General features: G+C 34.7%; 1 protein-coding gene across 2 annotated transcripts; it reads right to left on the bottom strand.

Annotated features, from left to right (window-relative positions):
* Window positions 1–9,147: 9,147 nt before the first annotated feature.
* On the bottom strand, window positions 9,148–13,647 carry LOC141494777 (olfactory receptor 13D1-like). Of its 2 annotated transcripts, XM_074195973.1 has the most exons (2): window positions 13,638–13,647; window positions 9,148–10,079 (listed from the first exon to the last, which is right to left on the bottom strand). In XM_074195973.1, the coding sequence occupies exons 1-2, from the start codon at window positions 13,645–13,647 to the stop codon at window positions 9,148–9,150; spliced, it is 942 nt and encodes a 313-aa protein (XP_074052074.1). The 2 variants fall into 2 exon arrangements, with proteins under 2 accessions (XP_074052074.1, XP_074052072.1); XM_074195971.1 differs by lacking the exon at window positions 13,638–13,647 and having other exon boundaries at window positions 9,148–10,089.
* Window positions 13,648–15,014: the final 1,367 nt, after the last annotated feature.

Raw genomic sequence — 15,014 nt, 5'->3', positions numbered from 1 at the left:
TCTCTAGAGTCTGACCATTTATGGATTCTTATAGAACAATAATATTCCATAGTTCCATAAGTTGTTTAACCATTCCCCAATTAATGAGCATCCCCTCAATTTCCAGTTCTTTGCCACTACAAAAAGAGCTGCTGAGGATATTTTGGAACATGAGGGACTATTCTCATTTTTTACAATTTCTTCTGCATATAGACCTAGAATTGGAATTGCTGGGTCAAAGGGTATGAACAGCTCTATTGCCCTTTGGGCATAGTTTCATATTGCTCTCCAGAATGGTTGGATCTGTTCAAAACTCCACCAGCAATGCATCAATGTCCTCAAATTTCTTGTTGATAAACCAAACATACCTCTATGTACTGGCAGCTATAGTTCCATACCAAACCTGCTTTAATCTTTGTTTCTTGATTTACTATTTTCTAGAAGCCTCATTCTTTATACACAATGGATATATGTATATATATATATATATATATATATATATATATATATATATATATATATGGATATAAACAGATGAGATAGTTTTCATGTGGATAAAATTGAAAGATATGGGCATTATGAGTACAGTTACATGGATTCAAAATTAAATAAAGGATAAGTATTAATGATTATTGGTCACTAGAATCATGACAGCCTCTAAAGTAGGGTCTAATGGATTTACCCAAAGCTCTGATTTTGACCCTGTTGACTTAAACATTTTTATCAGTGCCTTGTCAATTGTCACAGTTGAAGGAAATGAAAATTTGGAAAAAATGAAATGGTAAACTGAATTAGAGATTTGAGATCCAAAATGATCTTGACAAGCAATAGGGATGAGTCTCCTGATCAAATATCAAGTCCATGGCTTTGCTTTTCAGAAATATGTTAAATACTTGTTATTATCATATAAACTTTCTTAGAAATATTTTATTCTATTTTTCTGCCTCACATAGCATAAAACCATTGTATTAATTTCTTCCATGTCTTTGACACTTTTTTCCATTTATTTTTCTCCATGGTTTTCTTACTCAGCATTCCTATTTTACTGGAGTTTTTCCTTTTATTTCCTCAATATGTACTTAGATCAAACATATCCCACATTATTATAGGATTAGAGACTAATAGAGTAAGAGTTGAAAGGAAGTTGGAAGTTATCTAATCGAACCCATTTATTTAACTGTCTTCTTGTTGTTCAATCAGTTGTGTTCTACTTTTCCTATTTGGGATTTTCTTGGCAGAGATACTAGAGTGGTTTGCCATTTCCTTCTCCAGCTCATTTTACAGATGAGGAAACTGGGGTAAACACATCTATAAAGTCTCTAAATAATTCCTTCTATAATTTGAATAAAATTTCTCAATCAAGATGAATACTCTATTGATTTGTTCATCTTTTCTATAATCTATGCATTGATAGCTACTATCTATTCTTTATCATCAAACATGTTTCTCTTCATCTTTTGATCCACTTTCATGATTGTATTAGCTAAAGTAATCTCATCCAATTTCTTAAATTATGATTTTTTTCCTCTATGCTCTTTTCCAATGAAGTTTGTTTTTCACCCCTCTTCATTTTTCTTCTTATTTAATATGTGTATTCTATTTTCTACTTCCTTGATCACTTTCTTTTTTTATAATTTTTTCAGTCATGTCTGACTCTTTGTAACCCAATTTGGGGTTGGAAGTAGTTGGAGTAGTTTGCCATTTTTTTCTACCGCATTGATAGGGATAAGTGACTTGCTCAGAATCACATACCTGGTAAGTATCTAAGGCTAGATCTTAATTTAGGAAGATGAATCTTTCTGGTTCCAGGCCTGGCATTTGAGCCTCGGTGTTACCTATATTCATTCTTATTTGTTTCCTTATTGTCTCTGTATCCCTCATGATGACAGACCTTCTCTAAGGCTCTATTTGAACCCCTTTCAGTCCATTTTTATATTATCATAATTTTAGATTTCATTCCATCTTCCTTTTTCTTCCTTTCTGTTGTCTGTCATGCCTTAAATTCATGTAGGAAATGTGAAAAGTCACAATGATTTGTTGCAGAAATCACTGTTTTGAATTAGGAGACAAAATCCTATCCCTGCTCTTCCAACAGTCTTTCCTAAAGCTAAGGCATACTATTTTTAGTTCTCTGTCCCCATACTGCATTGGTTATTCTATGTCTTGGAAACTTATGCATTTCATATGCTCAAATATGACATTTTGGCAAGTTATGATTTTTTTTTAATGAGAAGATGATCTCCCAAATGCAAATCCACCTTCCTCTGATAACTCCCTTCAATGGTATTTAGAATGGCATCTTTTACTTTATCTTTCCTTGGTGAACCCCTTAAAATTTTTAACTCATTCAAATACTGTACACATTCTGATTGAGAGAATAAAGAAATCAGCATCTCATTTCTGTTAATATATGACTTTGTTGAGGCTGTATCTCTTTTATCTTGTCTCTCAACTCACCTTTTGTGGAAAGTGAGTGGGAAGGAGGTTGTTGTCTTAACGTTCTTCTTTTAGCCCTGTGGAACCAATGGTAATCACATATATTCCAACCACTCTAGGAGTGGTGATCACTTCTTTTTCACTATCTCAGGTTCTTCTTCAAAGGGCCACTTTTGTGAAATTTTACCTTAGAAGTTCTTATTTCAAGGTTGGTGCCCCCAATGAATGCTATCTCCTCTTCTTTCATAGTCCATCAGTATCTGACAGATAATAATCAGACCTGTATGTGGGGATGTTATTCACAAACAAAAATTAAGAGGTCTATAAACTATAAGAATAATTATGAGCTACATCTCAGTTCATGAAAGGATTGGCAAATGTATTTGCTAAATAAACTATGCAGGAAAGATCATGGATGACATGAGAGTTATGACAGGACATTAAGAAGGTTAATATTGTCCTGACTTTTTAAAAGAAAAGAGAGCAATCTATAACCTATAGACCAGTGAAATTGATTTTTAGAAAAATTCTAGAGTTCATTAGTGTAAATATAGAAAGAATCATTGGTTATTAAAAAAAACCAATATCACCCCATCACAAACTGGTTATGTCAGAACAACTTTGTTTTCTATTTTGATAAGACGTTTTGATCAGAAGAATACAATAAAAATCTTTTAACCTAAGCTATAGCAAAACATTTTATAAATTATTTCCCACAATTCTTTTTTTACTTTTTTTAATATTCAATATTTATTTATTCTCCTTTTGTACAATTTTTATACATTAATAAAATATTCTTGTTTAAGAGTAAGCAAAATACCCCCAACCCCCAAAAATTATAGACTCACTTGAGCGATAAAGAAAAGGGGAGAGAGAAAAATTAAAATAAAAAATAATAGTAATAATTGTAGGTATGGCCAGGTAGTGCAGTGGACGGAGCACCAGCCCTGGAGTCATGAGCATCCAAGCCCACATCTGGCTCCGTACATCCAACAATCACCCAGCCGTGTAACATGTAAGCCACCTGAACCCCACTGCCCTGCAAAAACCAAAAAAGAAAAAAACCCAAAATAAAATAAAATAGTAATAATAGTAGGGGTGGCTAGGTGGCAGACAGAGCACTGGCCCTTGAGACAGAAGCACCTGGGTCCAAAACCGGCCTCAGACACCCAACGATCACCCAACGATCACCCTGCTATGCCGCCCAGCGCCATTTGCCCTGCACCCCCCCAAAAATAATAATAAAAAATGTGCTTGAGTCTTTGTTCCAACACGAACAACTCTGTCATGAGTGGGTCACATTTTTTATGATAAGTCCATGGTGAAAAGTTACTTCCATATTTTTCCACTGTTGCCATTGCTGATCACAACTCCCTCCTTTCGTTTTTCTCCACTACCATGTACTATATTTTTCTCTCTCCTTTCACTCTGACTCTGCTGTGGGGTAGCTGAGTGGCACAGCAGACAGATCCCTGGCCCTAGGGCCAAGAGGCCTTGAGCCCCCCTACCACCCCTTAGGCCCAGCTTCCACCTGACCCTATGCTCCCAGAAAGGCCTTCCAATCCCAGCCCCTTTCAAGAAGTAAAAAAGAAAATGTGTTATATCTGACCACTCTCTCCCCATGGTTCATCCTCTCCTCCATCACTCACATCCTCCACTTCCCCCTGTCCTCCCCTCTTCTTCTTACTCCAGATGCCTATACACCATTGAGTATATATGTGGTTTCTTCTCCTAGGTTCTGCTGATGAGAGCAAAGATTCCGTCATTCCCCCTTGCCTTCCCCTCTTCCATATCATTGCAGTAGCTCATTGTAATAAAGAAAAATCTTATTATATGAAATATCTTGGCCTATTCCCTCTCTCCTTTTTCTTTATCCCATTACATTTCCCTTTTTTCTATTGACTCCATTTTTACTCCATATTTTAGCTTCGAATTCAGCTTTCTCCTGTGTTTCAACTATAAAAGATCCTTCTACCTGCTCTGTTAACTGAGAAGGTTCATATGAGTATTATCAGTGTCATTTTTCTATGCAGGAATACATGCAGTTCATCATCATTAAGTCCCTCATATTTTCCTCCTCTCCTCCAATCTTTATGCTTCACCTGCGTTCTGTATCTGAAGATGAAACCTTCTGTTCAGCTCTGGCCATTCCAACAGGAACATTTGAAATTCCCCTGGTTCATTGAAAGTCCATCTTTTTCCCTGGAAGGGGATATTCATTTTTGCTGAGTAGATGATTCTTGGTTGCATTCTAAGCTCTTTTGCCTTCTGGTATATTATATTCAAAACCCTATGAGCTTCCAATGTAGCTGCTGCTAAGTCCTGTGTGATCCTGACTGCAGCTCCATGATATTTGAATTGTGTCCTTCTGGCTGCTTGTAATATTTTCTCTTTGACTTGAGAGCTCTGGAACTTGGCTGTAACATTCCTAGGGGTTGGTTTTTTGGGATCTCTTTCTCAGGGGGATCGGTGGATTCTCTCCATTTCTATTTTGCCCTCTGCTTCTAGAATATCAGGACAATTTTCCTATAGTAATTCTCTGAAAATGATGTCAAGGCTCTTTTCCTGATCATGACTTTCAGGTATTCCAAGAATTTTTAAATTATCTTTCCTAAGTCTGTTTTCCATATCAGTTGATTTTTCAATGAGATAGTTCACATTTTCTTCTAATTTTTCATTTTTTTGGTTTTGATGTATTGATTCCTGATTTCTGCTAAATTCATCAATCTCCCTGAATTCTATTCTTTGTCTGAAGGATTTGTTCTCCTCAGAGAGTTTTCTTATCTCTTTTTCCATCTGGCCATTTTTGCTTTTTAAAGCATTCTTCTCAATAACTTTTTGAACTGTTTTATCTATTTGACCTAAGCTGGTTTTTAGCATGCTATTTTCTTCAACATTTTTTTGGATTTCCTTGACTAAGCTGCTGACTTCATTTTCATGTTTTTCCTGCATGTCTCTCCTTTCTTTTCCCAGTTTTTCTTCTAACTCCCTCATTTAATTTTCAAAGTATTTTTTGATCTCTGTCATAGCCTGAGCCCAATTTCTATTTTTCTTGGAGTCTTTAGATGCAGGATCTTGTGCTTCCTCATCTTCAGACTGAGTATATTGATCCTTCTTGGGATCATAGATAATATATTTCTCAATGGTGTTCCTCTTTTTTCTCTGCTTGCTCATTTTCCCAGCCCAAGCTTGTTTTTGGTGTGCTTCCTGAGCTTTTGGGACACTATCACAAGAGTCTCAGTGTATGAGGCTCTGTCCTCCCTCCTGGTCTGTGAATGACCATATGCGCCCCCCTCTGCCACGGGGCTGAGGTGGGGGGGGCCCTGCTGTTCTATGGGGGGGGCGGACTGTGTTCAGAGCCCCAGAGTCCTGTTCCCGGGGCAGAGGACAGAGCTCTGCAGTCTCTCTCTATCTCTCTTCACTACCTTCCCTAGGTTCAATGGGTTCATGCCCTGGGTGCTTCTGCTTACTGGCTCTGCCTGCTTCTGTTTCCTAGATCTGGAATGCAATGGCCACACTGCTTGCTGTGTGCCCTGTGGGCTGGGCTTCATGTGCTTGCTCTGGCAGAGGTCCCCCGCTGTTCCCCCACTTTGTTCCAGGTGCTCCCCGGGGTGCAGATCAGGAAACTCCCGTGCTGCTGTGAGCTGCGGCTCCCAGAGCCCTGGGACTGCCTCCGGTAGGCTGAAGTTCTTTGGTTCTGGTGGGCCACCCCTCTGACCCCTGGGGTGTAGAGTCTTTCTGCTCTTTTCCAGGTCACCTAGAGTAGGAGCTATTTCCCACTATTCTTGTGAGAAGTTCTATATGGTGTGGTAATTTCAACTAGATAGATTTAGAACTGGCACAATAACCACATTCAATGGGAATTGTTAGCAGTTCAATGTTAACTTGGCACAATGTCTCCAGGTGACTGTTCCATTGATCTATTCCCTTTTCATACATTTTTATCAATGACTTAGATAAAGGCATAGTTGATACACTCACCAGAATTCCAAGGGGGCACAAAGCTGTGAGGCATAATGGACACAAATGATAAACCAAGTTTGCAATATAGTATTGTCAAGCTAGAATTTTGAACCCAATCTAATAAGATGAAATACAATATGAAAAAAATGAAGGCTCAAAGTTGTTTTTTAATCTACTTTATAAGTACAATATGAGGGAGGCATGGTCAAATAGTAATCTAAAAATAAAGGTCTGAGGTTTTATTGAATGGTAAACTCAATATGAATCATTGATATGTTGCATTAGCCAAAAGACCAAATTTTGCATTGCAAAAGAAAAGGATATTTTTGGGAATAATGTGGCCCTATTATCCCCTGTTTTCTTTCCAGTAAGTCTACATATTATCATTTTGGAGCACCACAGTTTAAAAAAGAGACAGATAAGTAGGAGTGTTCATGCATAAATGTCTAGCTGTACTGGTGTGTGTTTTATGTAGTTTTGTGAAAATTAATATTATTTTAATTATTAACTCAATCATTATACTAGATTCTCAGACAGCATACAACCCCTGAATGCTCTATATGTATTACTCTTTATGTCTTAATTATACTATAAAATGTTCCCTAGTCATTAATAGCACAATTTCATAAAATTCTCTAAAATGACTTTTATTCTAAAAACTTATGAACATACTACACAAAAGATGAAACAAAATATAAACAAGTAGATATATTACATGAAACAAATATAGTATAAATCTCATGACATTATTTCACTGAATTATCTAGATGAAATATTACACTTACAGTTCCCAGTTTTGGTATTCATATTGGTTTCAATAAAAAAAAATCATCTATTTGAAGAGTTGTGGTGACATTGTCTATCAACTATGATCTAGTGGCAGCTAGGTGGTGCACTGGTTAGAGCACTGGCTTTGAAGTCAGGAGTACCTGGGTTCAAATCTGACCTCAGACTCTTAATAAACCTAGCCATGTGGCCTGGGCAAGCCACTTAACCCCATTTCCTTGAAAAATCTAAAACAAAACAAAACAAAAAAATTATGATCTATAACAAAGATCAAAGAAACTAGATAATAGTTTTGAACTCCATTAATAATTACCAGTTAGAAACATTTTCAGATAATCAAGAAATAAAAACATATTAAAATCTTGCTGACTGTCAGGTACTAATGCAGACACTGAAAATATAAAGACAAAATTTAAAGAATCAGGAGGAGGGGTATTTGTACACATAGAGATGTATACAGAATTAATTTATTCAGAATAAATAAAAATAAATATAAAATTGGTAAATAAAAGGTAGGAAGTGAGGACGCTAGCAAGTTGGTGATTTAAGGAAATATAATGCATAGATGATAATAAAAATAAGAAAATAATTCCATAGAGTTATCTAAAATCTGATTTTCATTCCATTGTTATCTTGAAATTCATCAAGTACAAAACACTTAAAATATTAAATATAATGTGAAATTAATCATTTCTCTAGACAAGAGTTACTTTGCTTATATATATATATATATATGTATATATATATACATATATATATATATATATATATATATATATATATATATATATATAAAAATGTATACACTCAGTAATTGGGGCTCCATTATAATGATTCCAATTACCTTTCCAAAATCCAATTCAGGATTACAATATCTGCAAGTTTAGCTTGATTATGTCTCCCCAAACAACCATAGATAAAGTACTTTTTCAACAAGAGTTTTGTATTATTGTTCATTTCTAGAAGATACAACTTTTTTCTGGTTTAAAAAACAAGAGCAAATGAACTGTTTCAGTAGATTTCATCTTCCCCATTCAATATTGTTGTTCTTAAGTCAATTAGTCATGCCTGACTTTTCATGACCCCATTTTTATGAAGTTTTCTTGGCAAATATACTGGAATGGTTTGCTCTTTACTTCAACAGACTTCTCATTTTACAGCGGAGAAAACTGAGATTAAACAGAACTTAAATGACTTTGCCAAGGTCACACAGCTTCTAAGTGTCTGTGGTTGGATTTAAACTCAGTTCCTGTTGATTCTTGGCCAGTATTCTATCCACTGGACAATTTTAAAGTGCCTATTATGTACCAGAACCTATGTTAGTGATGCAGATGTGAATTATCCTCATAAGAGGTTGGATAACCTCTTTCTTTTGGAACTTTTTTTGGAAATGGCATAGACTAGATTTTTGGTCAGGCATGATTTGGTCAAGAATTTGAAAAAAAGGACTCTGGAGTCATTTCTAAATCTTCCATTTTGTCATTTTTACAATTTCTTTTATAGGGGGATTCTTTGAGAATAAGGAACTTGTATACTTTTAACTTCTTGTATCTCTCATCACTAATAATAATGTAGTATATGCTATTGATACTTAATGCATATGTGTTGAATGTTTGAATATATTAATAAACATATTCTTACCTCAAAATCTCTTAGTAAAATATTTTGCTGAATTTGACATTAATAAAATGGAAACATGATTATTCCAGTTGTTGAACTATAAGCAATCAATTTTGGTGTTTATTATGTATGATTACTTATATTGAAAAAGTTTTGTAAGCCACAAGAGACCAAGAGGTAGACCTGGGGAGGGCATATAACAAGAGATCTAGGGACAGGAGCATTGCCTCAAATGTAATACATGAATAACCTGCGTGGAAAGGAAGAAAATCACATGTAAAATTTCCACGCAATAATATACTTGATACTAGGGAGAGCAATTCCCTAGATAAAATACAAACCTATGGTAAATCTTAAAGCATCTCATATTTTCTTGAAGTATAGATTTCTAATGAGAAGTTTTTCCACAGCATCTTTCACCTCCTTATTTCTTAGACTATAGATAATGGGATTTAGCATTGGAGTGATGACCCCATAGGACATCCCAATAAGCTCATCAGATGTCTTAGTATTCTTGGACTTGGGCTTCATGTATATGAAAAGAGCTGAGCCATAGAACAAGATCACCACTGTCAGATGGGCTGAGCAAGTGGAAAAGGCTTTCTTTCTCCCTGCACTGGAGTTTATTTTTAGAATGGTGGAAATGATGAAGATATAGGAAAAGAAAATGAGTACCAGAGGAATAATTAAAATAACAATACTTACAACTGTCATGATAAACACATTGAGGGAGATATCTCCGCAGATAAGTTTGAGAACGGCCAGGATTTCACAGGTAAGGTGATCAATGATATTCCCACAGAAAGGCTTTATAAGGATAAGTGCAGTTTGTACCAGAGAGATCAGAAACCCTGCTATCCATGTCCAAGCAGCCATCTGTGTACATAGTCCTTTGTTCATGATAATGGTGTATCTTAGGGGATTACATATAGCAACATACCTGTCATAGGCCATCACTGCCAGGAGAATGCACTCTGTACACCCCAATCCAAGAGAAATAGCCATCTGCAAGGCACATCCAATGAAAGAGATGGATTTTCTCTCAGACATAACATTTATCAGCATTTGAGGGATAGAAGAGGTCGTATAGCAGATATCCAAAAAAGAGAGATTCCCAAGGAAAAAATACATAGGGGTGTGAAGCCGGGGATCCAGGACACTGATGATAATGAGGATGCTATTTCCCAACAGGATCACCAGGTACATCATCAGGCAAAGAGCATAAAGAGCTAGCAAGAGGCCTGGGTAATGAGAAAGCCCGACCAGAAAAAACTCAGTCACAGCTGTGTAATTCCCTTTGATCATATTATTTTAACTGTGCCAACTGTAGGATTTAGGAAAGGACACACCTCAAAGAAACTGGAATGAATAGAAACACATATTTTCATTAGCTTTATACTTTGGTCTTTCTTCTTTTTTCACCATTCAATAACTATTTATTCAATGCCCACTATATGCATAGGACAAGATTCAGTAGATAGTCTATATATGTTATGCATATGTATAGTAAATGCTGGATAAACCCTTATTTAGTTTCTTAAGGATAATAGGACAACAGTATTCATCACTTAGCATTTTACATGTATTATACATTTGAAAGACCACAATCTTGCAAAGCGAGTCTACACATCCATGCTAAAAGTTCCATTGCTGACCCTAAAAATAATTATTCAACATTAAAAAAACTAAGAGCTTAAAAATGCTTTACATCTAAATAATTTACATCATATAAACACATTCATCCCTTCATTGGTTAAAACTGGTCAAAGGTGATCTTTCTTTTTAAAATATTGATATTTTTCTTTCATTCAGTGTTTAAATAAACATAAGAGTAAAATCAGGAAAATATGAAAAATGTGCATGCAATCTGAAGCAAATGTGACCATGAATATTTGTAACAAAATTTTCACATGAGAGTAACAAAGACAACGATGTCAGTACTCATTAATTAGGAATAGATGGAATAAACTGCAACACAAGAGTTCAATGAAGAAATATTTTGCCATGAGAGACGATGAATAGGAAGAATTCAGAAAAACTTGAGAAGATTTGTAAGAGCTGGTGTTATATGAGTCCAGCAGAATTTGATAAACAAATTACCAAAGGAGATACCAAATGGAATTAGCAAATGGAAAAGGAATAAGGCCAAAAAAAAATCAGAAAAATGGTCTAATTGCCCGATTTCAGTCTCAGAACAGTGAGAATAAAACATTTATCCTCTGAGCAGATCAGTGAAGATCTATAGGACTGTAATGAGATCCATATGTTTGGACATGAATTTTGTATTGGTTTATTTTATTTATTTATTTATCTTTGCTATAGGAAAGTTTCTATGAAGTGAGGACCTATTGGGAAGTAGAATTTTTAAAAAATATAACAAATAATAAAATTCATCTAGATAAGAGTAATATAGATGAAGATAGTTGAAGTTTTAGACTAGATAATGGAGAAAGGACTTTGAAGCAGTATTGTTATTGTTAAACCATTTTAGTCATGTCTGTTACTGACTCCATTTGGCATTTTCTTGACAGAGATCCTGGATTAGTATGTCTTTCTCCAGTTCCTTTTACAAATGAAGAAACAGAGGTAAATAGGTTTGAGTTACTTGCCCAGAGTTACATAGTTAATATCTTAGATCAGATTTGAACTCAGGAAGATGAGTCTTCCTGACTCCAAACCTGGTACTCTCTTCACTGTGTCACCTAGTTGCCTTAAAGCAGTATTCATTAGAAGAATTGTTCTCCATAAGGAGGGAAAGGCAAGGACAGAAGAAGGAGTATGGTATAGTAGAAAGACCTCTAGCATTGCAATCAAGGGACCAACATTCAAAACCACCCTCTGATTCTTGCATTTTTTTGCAATGCTATAATCTACTTATTTTCCCTAGTATTCAGTTTCCTTACCTTTAGATCAAGACGACCTCTATGATTCCTTCAAATTTTAGATCTATTATCTAAATATATGATCTACAGGGAAGAGGTTGTGAAGTTGACATCTTAAATAAAACAGAAATATTAGCTTTTCTGCTGAGGAGTTGGCATTCAAAGATGGTCCTTTGGTAATTTGTTCTCTTAATTCTGCTTACTTAACATATCAATTTATAGAAGTCTCTGAATTTTTCATACTCATCACCCCTGATGGCAAAATAAAAGGAATATTGTTTTCCACTGAGGTTCCATTTTTAGTTTGATACCATAAATCTAGAGGATCCAATGAGCTAGATTTTGTAATTTTGATGTTTTATGCCTAATACTCTAGAAACTATGCCTCTTGAGGTCAGTTGCTTCCTAGTCCCCCAAGTATCATCAGTTTTTACCATGTCCTACTTGTAACTTTCTCTGCTTAGGCAGTCATATATATATATATATATATATATATATATATATATATATATATGTATATAAACTTATCTATAATAATAAATACTTACATCACCTCACCAGGAGAAAAAATGTAGGGAGTGTTTTTTGTGCTAAAGCCTCAGCTTAGGATTATATGAAACTAAAAGAAATAGAAAGAATATGAGGATTCAGAAAAAAAAAGAAATGGAGAGGGAATTTTAAAGAAATTCTTTCATCACAAGAGTACACATAATTTATTAACAAGGCTTTATTCAGTACCTGTTATACTCCACCCCTTATACTAGTCTAAGGGTTATAAAAAGACAAAGAATGGAGTAATATACTCTAAATTTCCAAATAATATCTATTTTATATATTCAACAACATCCTCAAATAATTTAAGAAGAGAGAAATAAATAAGGAATACAAATAATTTTTCTTTCTGAGATATATATGTACAGTGGCTTTCTTTTAGCTACTCCTATCCAAGAGTAGTGTATTTAGCACTATAGAACTGTAGAATACTATAGTTACAATAAATTTGGACTATAGAATGAAGCACACTAGAACTGCAAACACAGAATGTCAGGATACAAATAATCTTTGAGAAAAAAAAGGATAGAAAAGTAACAGAATACAGAAGATAAAATAGAATAGCTTTAAGCAAATGAATTCTCCTTTGTGAGTTCTTAATCTGAGATGTCAAATTGTTTTTGTAAAAAAAGTACCTGAAAATAGAATTTCAATATAAATAGTTTATTTTATACATTTAAGAAAATTATTCTGCAATGAGATTCATGGGTGCTATCAGATTCCTAAAGTGTCCATGACATGAAAAAAAAGGTCAGAACTTCTGTTTAGAATATAGAATGTTGATAATGAAAGCAACCTTATAGTTCATAGATTTTATAGATGATAAAGCACATATAACAATGACTCAAAAGCTAACTCTCAACAATTTAATGGAGGATGACATAGAGTCCTTTGTGACTGCAGTCATTCATGAGCAAGAGACTTTAGAGATTTCAATAATCAGAAATAGTTTCTTCTTACTCCAGCAACCACATGTCTCTGTTTTGTCTCACTGTTTTTTTAATTACCTTCAGCTTCCATTAGAATTTTCCTCAATTGGTTTCACATATCCTACAGAAGATCACAGGATATAAAATTTTGGGATCATAAATTTAGAGCAGAGAGTACTCTTAGAGATAATTGAGTCCAATTGTGTCATTTTACATGACTATTATTCCCAATATTTCTTGCCAAAGGGCCCATTCATAGCTCTCACTTCCATAGGCATCTCTTCCCATATTTTCATTTACCTCTAAATTTGAGATGTAGAGCTGCTCCATTCTTTTTCTCTCTACTGTGTTCTTCCTGTTTTTGAACAAAACTATTTAAAGAATATCTTCAAATATGCCTCGGTGGTTTGAGAGAGCACTAAAAGAATTATTATGTCTGTCTGGCCTATCTACTGGTCTTCCTTATGTCTAAAATTACTTTCATTTCCACTAGTTTGCATCATTATTTTTGTTCCTTTGTAATTTGCATTTTTTGTTTAGAAATGTTTATGAAATATTGCCTGGTTTAAGAGAATTTTCCCTTTCCACTTTAAGATCATAACATAATTCTGAATAGACAGGAACATTATATTTCCAGCTTTACTATAAATGCCTGTGATAACCTATGGATCATGGGTTTCAAATGATCAACAACTGGATCTGGATGCCAATTTAATTCTTCATTCCCACAGTCTACCCAAAGTGTTCCTCAGGGAATTTTTGTAATCCCTGAAGTCATTCTAATCTTTATACAGGACTGTGTGGAAGTTTTAACAACTTTCAAAGCTTTAGGGATGTTGTAACCATCTAATTACATCAAACTTATTAAGTGGTTTTAATTGATGGCACAATAAAGTGCAAAGAAGAAAACAATTTCAAATTTCTTATGAACATAAAAAGAGGAGAATGAGAGAATTATGTAAATGACTGAGAAAAATCTCCCACAACGCTCTCATGAATATTGTTAGCTATTTTAAAACTTTCCTTCTTATACTGACCTACTTGCCGATAGCTCCAACCTTTTAAATACAATGGGCATATATAATGCGATTGTAGAATGAGCCCAGCTTTTAGACAAGAACAGAATTTGGTCATTGGTAGTCATAAATGAAATAGCTTTTATTTGGGCAAAATTGAGAGATGAGCAGTAAGAAGAATTTAGAACTGACTAAAGGACTAAACCCAATGAGTTGTAAATACCATATTGATGACAATCTTTTAGGTGATGTCTAGTAGACTGATCCAAAGATTTATTTTGGCGCTATTGCCTTCAAAATTTGAAAGGATTTGTGAGCTTATCTTATTTGTATATGATGTAAACCTGAGAGAAATACTGAAATTACAGAGCTGAGATTCATAAAGGTCCTTTACAGACTAGAAAAATGAGTGATGCATAACACATTTATGAACTGTTTACTATATGAAAAATTAGAGATAAGTTTGGGAAAACATGCAGAAAAACAAGAGGTTCCTTATACACAGGAAGCTTATATTTTAATAAGGAAGACAAAACCTAGAGAAGAAAAATTATGTCTCTCCACTGATAAAATCACAACAGTTTCTGATGTTCAATGAATTGACAATTCAGAAACCTTTGGGGACAAGAAGTTTCTTTTCTTTGTTTTCAATAGATGTAGCTATAGCACCTATAGATAGACACTGCCAGGTTGTAGCTCCAAAAAATAGCTTGGGTGAAGAATTCCCAAGATTCTGTGTTCAGAGTTCTGAGTTGCTTCCATCAAAGTCTGAGGGAAGATGGTGGTTAAGAGGTGGTTGGTCTGCCTGGAACATGCATCTCCCCAGAGTGTCTTGTTGATTCAGTTACACT

Source organism: Macrotis lagotis, chromosome 8 (assembly GCF_037893015.1).
Source record: "Macrotis lagotis isolate mMagLag1 chromosome 8, bilby.v1.9.chrom.fasta, whole genome shotgun sequence".
NCBI lineage: Eukaryota > Metazoa > Chordata > Mammalia > Peramelemorphia > Peramelidae > Macrotis > Macrotis lagotis.
Note: the sequence above shows the minus strand (reverse complement) of the source record. Positions and strands in the feature narration are given on the sequence as shown.